Source organism: Anneissia japonica, unplaced genomic scaffold (assembly GCF_011630105.1).
Source record: "Anneissia japonica isolate Jap-2015-1 unplaced genomic scaffold, ASM1163010v1 scaffold287941_len684077_cov200, whole genome shotgun sequence".
In the NCBI taxonomy this organism is placed as follows: domain Eukaryota; kingdom Metazoa; phylum Echinodermata; class Crinoidea; order Comatulida; family Comatulidae; genus Anneissia; species Anneissia japonica.
The window spans coordinates 441386-453260 of NW_022713799.1; the positions used below are offsets into that span (position 1 = coordinate 441386).

At 34.5% G+C, this 11875-nt stretch overlaps 1 protein-coding gene across 1 annotated transcript in view; it reads left to right on the forward strand.

The window, feature by feature from the left end:
• Positions 1–7060, forward strand: part of LOC117108769 — a gene marked incomplete in the record, with an annotated part of 10651 nt that extends 3591 nt beyond the window's left edge. The window contains 6 exon segments of the mRNA XM_033250917.1: positions 1825–1976; positions 3004–3202; positions 3669–4162; positions 4454–4602; positions 5388–5592; positions 5956–7060. Coding sequence (XP_033106808.1) covers positions 1825–1976; positions 3004–3202; positions 3669–4162; positions 4454–4602; positions 5388–5592; positions 5956–6207 — 1451 coding nt within the window.
• Between the last annotated feature and the right edge of the window lie 4815 nt (positions 7061–11875).

Consider the following 11875-nt stretch of genomic DNA (forward strand, 5'->3'; position numbering starts at 1 on the left):
ATGGGCACATCATGACCATATATAGGCACATCATGACTATATATGGGCATACAACAGTATTTTATGGTCATGATGACATCACACCATGACCATATATAGGCATATCATGACTATATACAGGCATACAACAGTATTTTATGGTCATGATGACATCACACCATGACCATATATAGGCACATCCTGACTATATATGGGCATACAGCAGTATTTTATGGTCATGATGACATCACATCATGACCATATATAGGCACGTCATGACTATATATTGGCATACAGCAGTATTTTATGGTCATGATGACATCACACCATGACCATATATAGGCACATCATGACTATATATGGGCATACAACAGTATTTTATGGTCATGATGACATCACACCATGACCATATATAGGCACATCATGACTATATATGGGCATACAACAGTATTTTATGGTCATGATGACATCACACCATGACCATATAGGCATATCATGACTATATACAGGCATACAACAGTATTTTATGGTCATGATGACATCACACCATGACCATATATAGGCACATCATGACTATATATGGGCATACAACAGTATTTTATGGTCATGATGACATCACACCATGACCATATATAGGCACATCATGACTATATGGGCATACAACAGTATTTTATGGTCATGATGACATCATATCATGACCATATATAGGCACATCATGACTATATACGGGCATACATCAGTTTTTTTTTTGTCAAAGAAAATTTGATAGTCTAGACAGAGCTTAAAACTTTGTCTACACTTATCAAATTTTATGTGACAAAAAAATGTGATGTGCGATGGTTACGATGACGTCATATCATATACAGGTATTATTAAATTGTATAAATGTTCAACTCTTATGTTCCATCACATTTTATACGACGCTTTTTTAATAAAATTTGATAGTGTAGATAAAGCTTAAGAAATTGAGCTTTCCCAAGTCAGATACCTAATTTTCAGTATGTTCTAATTTTTTTTTGTGCCTCTAGTGGCGTTTTCTTAGCTCCCGGAGGGTTCTGTTCTGTATCCTCAGATATCGTTGTTAATTACAGTTTAACTACATACAGTTTTTGAGATGATTTAATGACATTGTGTGATTGAAATAAAGTCAGTCATTTGATAGTTTGCTTTATCATCTTGTGTTTCAGAGTAAGGCATACACACGCAATGTAACTAAAGAACAGTTTGGACGTATTCTTCATTTTCTGTCACTAAATGTCAAAGCTGAAGATTTTAAGTTGCTGTGCCGAAAGTTTGAAGAACAATTGAGTGGAGATATTAATTATCCAGCATTTGTTCAGAGTGTTGATAATGGTAAAATTCTCTTATTTTTACTATTATTGTTATTATTAAAATAATATTTTTTTACTTTTTTTCATGAGGGTTACTTATTAAAAGAGGAAAATCCTATCTTTAATTGCAATTTATGACACATAATGTGCAGCTACAGTACCTACTCTAATTTCCATTTTTTTTTTGTAACCATATTTATAGAGTGTGACCCTTCCAGCTTATCCCAGAAGGTCAGCTGATATTCAGGGCCCTTTTAAATGTATTAAATAAAGCGATGCTTTTATCAGTAAAGTCTGTTTATGAGTGTTTGGGAGTGAAATTGTTTTTAGTTGTGAGAAAAAGTCCTACTGTAAGAGGAATTGAACCCAGGACCATGTGATTAGAAGGCAAGCATCTTAAGTACTAAGCTATTCAACTGCACTCCAAGACAAACAAAACAGAGAAATCTGAATAAACATGAATCTAAATCTGAACATACATATCTAATTCACACTCGTATATCTCCTTCAATAGAATACATTGGTTTCACAATGGAATCAGGTGATAAGCAAAAGCCAGATGGTGCAAGTGTTCTGTACACTGACATACCAGTAGACAGCAGCAGTGTTCACCTACCACATCTCATCTCCACTATTCGCCACTTTGTCCTTACTAACAGAATCAGGGTAAGAAACTTTAAATTTCATTTATGCTATAGAATTTTGGCCCTCTGTTATTGTTATTAGCAAATTAGACAGAAAGAGTTTTTGTTGCATGATTTTTTAACCTTCAAAGGTTATTTTTACACCAATGAAGATCAAGGGCATCGATCCATGGTAAAAAGTGTGTGGGGAGGTGGAGGGACGAATTGCAAAATAAGACTTTTACAGGTGGAGTTTAAATCGCCTCAGCTCCACCATGGTTGGGGCTGAATAAGAAATTTTATGATTGTGGCACCTCTAGTTAGCCGGAAAAGGCACTCTCAGACCTAAAGTTGAATATAATTTTCTTTTTTCTCCACTTTCAAATTTTGAAAAAATTAGGGAGGGTGGGCCAGATGGACCCCCTTGAATCTGCCACTAAAATACTCATCATAACAAGTTTTTCAATTTCTCCTAGTAATCATAATCATGTCCACTTATATTTCTTACAAATTATCATTCATAAAAATAATGATTTATTATCTACTGATTAGCTTGTGACGTATTCGAACCAAGAAAAAAAAATAAGATAAACTTAAAATAGTCACTTAGTCTAATTTAGTCTCTTTGCATGTACGGTATGTCCCCCCTACTATGAAAAGTGGGGGAAGGGGAACATGTTCCCGCTGTCACCACCCATCGACACCCATAGTGAAGATGGTACTGTGCATCTGCTGAAGCTTGAAGATTGAACCCAGGACCCTTGGATTAGGGAGCCAACATCACCACCAGGCCATTGCTATACTGCACTGAAATGCTTTTAAAATCCACCATACATTGTGCCTTGCTCATAAATATGAGTGATTTATTAAATTATGTTCACACTATAACATTTATGGCATTAAATATCTGATATGATGTCATCATGCCCAATAGGGCTGCAAATCACAGATATTTGTAACAGAAAATCTGATGTGTGAACAGAACATTACACAATAGCATCCCCTTCTACACCAGGTCAATGCCACAGGTCAATGCCTTTGTCTGAAATTTCAATGATTTAATTCCTTAGGTTTGCGAGTATTTCCAGGACTTTGATTCTTTGCGTGGACATTCTATCCCTCGTAGCCAGTTCATCATGGGATTGACCTCACTTGGAATGCACGATAATATAACCAAGGCAGAGTGTAAGGCGTTGTGTGACCACTATGCTAACCCCAAGAAGACCGACCAGGTGTTGTGGAAGGTTTTTGAGAAGGATATAGATACAGGTGATGAAAATATAATTTCTGAAATACCTACGCATAATGGTGTTTCATGTTAGCTTATTATCAATTTTTATTTGATAGCTGAAACACAAAGAGAGAAGCGAATGGAATAGAACCGGGTACCAAAGGGTGTCCATGGCTCAACGCACATGCAGTGGCTACCGCCAGTTTAGATGACTGAACAGAATGCTGCCTACCCTACCCCCCCCCACCCACTGACATTTGTTTTGCCAGTTGGTAAAAAAACTAACATATGACATAGAATATATAACAGATATACAGTATTTAAAACTAAATTGCACGACAATTAATTATATCTAACAGTATTGTTTATATAAATTGATTATTTATATACAGTTTATTATTTTGTTGTTTATTAATTTTTTTTTGTGAAAAAAAATTCTGAAATACAGATAATGAAATGAATGAATTATATTGATTTTTTTTGTACCATATGCTAATTCTACAGCCTTTACTCAAGTTGCACCAAATTTGGAAAAAACTCCAACTAGCCAAGTGCCTCCACATGAAGTGTACTTGATGGAAAAACCAGGAACAATGGACTGGACGCAAGCAGATGTTGCAGAAGTCGGAATTGTCAATAACGCTATGGATAGAATGCAACAGCGTGTCATGCAACGAAGAGTTCTCTCTAAACCCTGTTTCCAGGATTTTGATCCGCACAATGTTGGCATTGTAACAAAATCTCAGTTCCGTCAATGCTTAACATTTCTTGGCCTGAGCGCTTCAGAATCGGAAATGTCTGCCCTGGAGTGTAAATATTCAAATGACATGGGATTCAATTATGTTAGATTCCTGGAGGATCTTCAACCTTCCATAAAGCCTCAACTGAAATACACAGAGAGGTTACAGGAATTACGTAAGGTGAATTCGAAGACCATATCACTGGAGCAAAACCCTTTGACTGACTACCAGAGCATTATGAACAAAATTAAGATTAAGGTGAGTAAAAGTAATAAGTAAGGTTGTGGTATGGTGGTTGAATAACACTTGCCTTTAAAAATTAAATTTGCTAAAAAAAAAGTCTCTGAATAGTATATAGTAATTTGCTAAAAAATATGAATATTTGATGGTTAATAATGAAGATGATAGTTTAAAAAAAATAAATTAAAATTAAAAAAATAATGATAATACACTTTTATTAAAACATCATGTGTTATTTATTTGAATAATCTGCCGTGTTATTTATTTGAATAATCTGCCATATTACACACATTTTTCTCATTTGCTCAGGTTAGCAAACAACGCATGCGTGTTCTTGAATTCATGCGTGATTATGATAAGCTGAGGACTGGACGATTGCTGAAAACCTTGTTCCGTCGTGCTTTAGATCTTGCCAACCTTGGGCTCATGTCCACTGAGACTGCAGTGTTGGAAAAGGAGTAAGTCTTTAAGCTTTGTCACACTAACGGTTACGGTTATGTCATCAATTGGAGTGGATTTGAATAGCTCAGTGGTTAAGATTTTCGCCTTCTGATCCCAGGTTCCTGAGTTCAATTCCTGTCACAGCAGGACTTTTACTCACAAACAAAACCAACTCCACTCCCTAAGCCTCATACAGAGAGTGACAAGTGTACATGCTGTTGGATGAAAATGAAAAAATGGAAAAAAAAAATAAAAATTCTAGGACAACCTTTGCCCTACACTACCATATTTGTCACAAAGTAGGTGATTCATGCCTTTTGCATGAATCAAGAATCATATGCTGCTCATACAGCATATTAAGAAGTTTTTGGCACGAATGACAATAACGACAATGACGTATTCTTTATCGTTTTGAAAAGTTGTGAAATCTCCCTAATATCAAATTTTCTGTTACAAATATCTGTAATTTTACCATTATAGGTATGATGATGTCATATTTATTTTTCATTTTGTATTGTAATGGTAATATTGATATAGTAATTGTTATTCTTTGTTTTTTTTTTTTAAATGTTATTGCTGTATAAATACTTTTCCTTTACTTCAGAATATTTGTTTATTATCATTATTTTTATTGTTATGTTATTATTGTTATTGTTAGTTTTGAAGTATGTTCCACAGGCATCAATTCTGATGACCAGGGGGTAATAATGTGCAGCGCATAGATACATTAGCGATATGTGCTATATAAGAATCCATTTATCATTATTTATTATTAATATTTAAATCTTAATTTTATTACCAGGTATGAGTGCCCGGCCAACCCTGATTATGTACAGTACCTTTTGTTCTGTGATGAAGTTGAGAGTATTTTTACGTTGAAGCACCTTGAGAAGACACCGCTGGTGACACCAATGCAGTTTAAGCCACCTGTGGAAGTAGATCAAAACGTCTTATCCGAGGAAGCTGAAGCAATGCTTATGAGAACCATGAGACGATTGGCTGAGAAGGTTAGTTACGTATAGTATTCATATCAAAGAGTGTCATCTCACCAAGTATTGTAAATTAATACATAGGAGGCCAGTATTATTGCATTAGGTTTACTGTACTCAACATCTGTAAGGCAGTTCTGAGGGACAACCTTTAGTGGGCAGGCTACAAATGGACAAATGGGACATTCCTTCTCTCTGTTAACCAAAGATCTGCCTTGGCAAGTAAAAGCACTCCTGAAGCCCACGCACAAGAGCTTTATGGTTTTTGTTATTGTTGTCATTCATTATTATTTTATTATATTTTTATGTTCAATGTTATTATCTCATTTATATTATAATTATTAGCATAAATTTATATCATATATATTTTTTGTATTTAAGGTCCGTCAACGACAAATGCAGCTCTTCCCACTATTTGAAGATTATGATCGCGTGCATAATGGCACAGTTTCACGCTCTCAGCTAAACCGGGTGCTTAGTGAGCTTGAGTTGGGATCCTTAGTAAGCGAAAGTGAATTTCTCGTATTATACAAGAAGTTTGACGTGAAAGTTGGAGGCAAGCATGATGTAAATTACATAGCATTCTGCGATATGATATATGAACTTGCAAAGTTTGAAGTTGGTAAACCGTGAGCAGCAAATTTCATGTAAATAGTTAATTTTGAACTTGTAAATATAGATGATGCCATGTAAAACAATAAATTATAATAATTGACTTTAAAGTGTGTCTGCAGATTGATGATATTTTACTCTTGATAAACAAAAGATGTAATGTATATAAAAGCAAAATCTAGGAAATTAAAATTACATAATTTCAATGTTAATTCATAACAAAAGAGCAATCTGAACAGAAAACTAATTAATTCAAATGTTGTTTTTTTTTCTTTATGATTTTAATACTGTGTGTACTCAAGTTAATAATATTAATAATTTTATTAAGAAGAGAATTGAAATATAATTATTATTTGTAATGACTTTGATATCAGCTGAATTGACTGGAAAGAACAAAAGTGAATAATCTATGCCATGAGTGCTTTCATCAATAATATGTATAATAAACATTGTCTTTCTCTGTTGTCTTTCTAGCGATTAGTTCTCTAAAATATTCTATAAGGGTTGGTCTCCATATTGTTAACTACCGGTATTAATAATTATTACAATAATATGTCAAAATAGAGATTTTGCTGTTCAGTAGGTGATAAAATATGCACACACTGCAATCCAACAACAGTTGAACAGAAGTGTCAAATGTGGAGTATAAACACTTTTTTCTGGAGGTTTAGAAATCGTCGCTCACATTACGAACTAACACAATCAAAGTAGATTGTGTTAGTTCATGAAATCAAGAAAGCTCGTCAAAATAAGCGCTGTTGTTGTTAAGGACTTTTTGTGTGGTAAAGAATACAAAATTGCTTGACAACCAATACTCGCTCGTTTTGACGCGCTACTGTGATTTCAAGAACTAACACAATCTACTTTAATTGTGTTAGTTTGTGATGTGAACGACGATATTGAGGACATTTATTGTATAATATGAATGTTTACTTATTGTTTTTTCCCAGTGGCCAATCTTAGGGGCATGCACAGGGGCGGGGCCTCCAAAAGTACTCGCGTCTGCCAGTCAGGCAGACCGGGTGATCAATGTATCGGGAAAAGATTTATCTACGCAAGAAACTAATGTACTAACCAAGGATCTGAATTTCGCGGTCGTACACGAAACTTACCCACTAAAGAAATAATTACTAATACTCAATTAGCATGTTCACAACTTGTGGATAAAGAAAAAGCCAAGAACTGAGAAGCGATGTGGTCCGTATATTAAGAGAGCCGGCCAAAGCCCCAATTAATAACATCTCAAAAGACGAAAGGATAGATTTAGCCAACCTCAAAAAAAATAACGACATTATGATATTACCCGCAGACAAAGGCCGACCTACAGTAGTAATGGATAAAGAAGAATATGAAAAGAAAATTAATGCATTACTACAAGACAAAGAAACATACAAGAAGCTAAAGGAACCGACCAGTTAAGTACAAAAATGAACTTATTAACATATTAAGAAAATGGAATCGACAGAAAACTATATAAAAAAAGCTGTATAGGCCTACCAAAATGTACCCTAACATCTGAGATCCCGAAATTATATGGACTATGGAAAATTCATAAGACACTCCACTACGACCAATGTATCAAGCATTATTAGCAGGCGTATCATATCAAGCATCTAAAGTATTAACTAAAATATATTAAGGCAATTAATGGGACAAACTGAACACCATGTTATAAACACTTCGCCAAGAAAACCAATTATTAAGTTCTACCAGACCAAAAGTTGATATCATATGACGTCAAATCATTATTCACTATGAAAGGCATACATATATTACGAGAGAAAGATTAGAACATGACACGTCATTAGAAAGTAGAACGTCACTTCCAATAATCGAACTTTTAAACATTTTTGTACACAACATTCTCCTACAAAGAGGAGTTTTACCTACAAGCTAAAGGGACAGCAATGGGATCACTGCAGTATCTCCTATAATCGCGGACATATATATGGAAAACTTCGAATACATGGCGTTAACCACGACACCACATCCCCCAGAGTTCTGGTATAGATATATTATGGATGACACATTTACGAAATTACAGCGAGACCAAATTGAAGAATTTACGGACCACATTAACAGCATCGATCCAGACTCAATTTACTATGGAACAGGAACAAGACATGAAACTTCCGTTTTTGGACACATACACACATATTAACGCAGACACTTCTACAAAAATCACGATTTGCAGAAAACCAACACACGCTGACCAATATTTAAATTTTCAATCGAACCATCATCTTGAACACAATAGATCAGTGCTACTTCTTTATTATACCGAGCAGAGAACATTATAAGCGAAGAAGAGGACAGAATTAGTGAAATTAACCACATACACAAAGTACTAGCGGCAAACAATTATCCTAAGTGGATGCAGACAATCCCACAAAATGTAAAATTAACGGATAAATACAAACTGATGAAAAAGAAAAGAAAATTCTTATTGCTCTCCCATACATCAGGGGAACATCGGAAGCCCTAAATAAAATTTACAAAAGAAATGGAGTAACAGCTTACTATAAACCTTTCAACACACTGTGGCACAATTGGTCAAACCAAAGGACCCAACCCCGGTAAAAACAGTGCGTGCGGGTCGTGTACGAAATTGAATGTGTTACGTGCGAAAAAACGTATATGGAGAAACCGCAAGATCATTAGACATACGCGTGTCAAGGAACTTTTAAATCAACGTGTTGAAATACTTTGAGCGGTAGCGGAACATTGTAAAATCACTGGACACAACATTATTTGGAATAAAATCAAAGTACTCTAAAGAGACTTACTAATTCATTCAAAAGGAAAATAAAAGAAGCTATAGAAATTAAAATGAGAACGCCACCATTAAACCGAGATTGCGGATATGAGCTACCACCCATATACAATAGCCTGCACGTCATCATACGAACATCAATGCTGACGTGTCAGTTAACCGCCAGATTGAAATGGCTGACGAAGATGACGAGATGTCATCATGGACCTATTAATAATAATATTAATTTCATCGAAAGCTCCCAGAAACTAAACTATAACTCTGAAAGGTAACTTACACTCTTTTTCTTATTATCATGACAGAGTTAGAGAAACTTCGATGCGATTAAATTAATAAACCTGTATCTCGTTTGATATTTTTGCCATCGTGTCTATCACTTCTTGAGGCGCTTGAAAGATTCGTCAGTTCTGGTTTTCTGCGAATCTTCAAATTCTCCACCGTAGATCAATACATATCTACAAAGATAAAAGTTTTCTCGTCAACAACTGTATCACTCCAACAAATGCGAATCACATCATTTTGTACACATGGTCGGCGAAACCGGGGAGGGGGAGGGCGAGGGTCCGGTCCACCACTTTTTAGCAGAAGATATATAATGTCTATGCAGATTTTTGTATGATCGGAAAGAAATGCAAGAAAAGAAAAGGGGGAAGAAGGAGGAGAGTGAGGGGAAAGAGGGTGTTTATCCAGTCCCCAACCGAGTTAAATGTTCTTGCAAAATTGGCGGATCTAGAGGGTTCCCTTTAGGCAAAAATTAAATTAAAAAAAAAAAAAAAAAAAAAAATGCTAGACCTACCTTTCAGGACCTGTGAGCTAATTTTTTTTGTTACAATAAGAAAATCAAATATTTTTCGGGGGAGGGAAAAAAAAGAAAGAAAAAGAATTAAAAAAAGTAATACTACGACCTACATTTCAGGACCTGTGAGCTGATTTTTTTTGTTGGTTACAATAAGACAATCAAATATTTTTCGGGGGAGGTCCCCAACCACCTATTCTTTTTGGGGTTCATGGATTCATGGAAAAAAGAATAGGCCTACGTATGCAACGCTGTATACTGCTACCCACACAATAGACATATTTCCCGTAATAAGAATGAGAAAAATGTACCTGACCGTTTCCAAGAAGGGAAACCTGGAATTTTGAAGAATTTAAGTCATTAAAAGACATTTTAGAAGTTGGGAAGCTAATTTCCCGCCTTAGAAATCAACATTTTCCCGGGGAGACCCCGAACCCTCCTTTCACTTTGGGGGTTTATCGATTCATGCAAAAAAGAATACAATGCAACTACTCAATATTTTTATGTAGGTATACACACATAACAGGCCTATTTACTGTAATAAGAATGAGAACGTTTACCTCACCGTTTTCAAAAGGGGAAAACCTTGAATTTTGAAGAACTTAAAAGTCATTAAAAGACACTTAGAACAAAAGTCGGGAAAGCTCATTTCCCACCATCTAGGAATTTGCTGGAGAGGACCCACAGACCCCCTTCCTTTTTGGGTTTTTGGGACACATTTGGACCCCACCTTTGAAAAACCTTCCGCCGGCCGCATTATTATTTTCCCATACACTTAAGGCAGAAATTACAGAGGGCGCTATTTTAGGTCAGTTAGGTGAACTGATGCATGAACATGCATACCAGACCCGAAGTAGAGTGGTGTATTAAGCTACAGCAATTATATTCTTTGGCTACAGTGCTTATGCGTGGATGAACATTAAGCCTTGGTAGAAAAATTAATGGACTATAATTGTAATAATATGCATGATCTTTCAAAGTATAAAAAACACAGTAATATTGAATATGACTATCTTTGAGTAGGCCTACAGTAATAGTATCCATGACATGTGTAGCAATTGTATGCCCCTATAATAGGTAGTGGCTATCGGCACTGCCGCAGTGCCGATTTGGCACTGCCGCAGTGCCAAAAAAAGCTGCTGTCTTCTATCGGCACTGCCGCAGTGCCATAAAGCTGCCGTTTTCTATCGGCACTGCCGCAGTGCCAAACAGTTGCTGTTTTCTATCGGCACTGTCACAGTGCGAAAAGCTGCTGTAAATTAATTGAATCGATGTTTTTATCCATAGATGACATTGGTGTAATTCATAATTCATAATTTTATTTCACTCAAAACGTAATGAGACTGGTTAGGCAAAAACATGTCCCTGTACAAGATGCCTACTAGAGAAACAATGATAATGTTAATGGCAAAGACATAATAATAATAATAATAATAATAATAATAATAATAATAATAATAATAATAATAATAATAATAATAATAATAATAAATAAATAATAATAAAAAGTAAATGATAATAACAATAATAATGAATGAAGATCAAAATGTATCACTGAAGTGAATTCAGTTATTTATTAAAACAAGATTTGGAGGGCTGGACTGTCATGAAGGTGTTGTATTAATAATGTTCTAAATATTTGCCTTTATTATATCAATAATTGATGAGGTCTAGCTTAGCATATATTATTGTTAACATTATATTATATTTATTTAACAATTAGTTTAAATAATTATTTATAATTAAATTATTAAATGTATACAATATATATTATATAGGCCTAGGCATATACATAAAACAAAAAATAAACAAACAATAATAATAATAATAATAATAATAATAATAATGATTTTACGATAGTTTAATTAATGAAATAGTAATAATCAGCATATATGAAATTAAAATTACGTCCATGCAGAACCTGCTTTTAAAAAAAACGTTATCTATTTGATTGTTTTAAAAATTAATCGTATAAATTATTAGTTTATTTTCTGCGATAATTTTATGCACATATGCATATTCATGTTTTCAATGTTAATCTGGTTGATAAATAATATATAAAAAAATAAATAATAATAATAATAAAGGTGCTCGAATAATGCTTTAGTGAATAATTAATA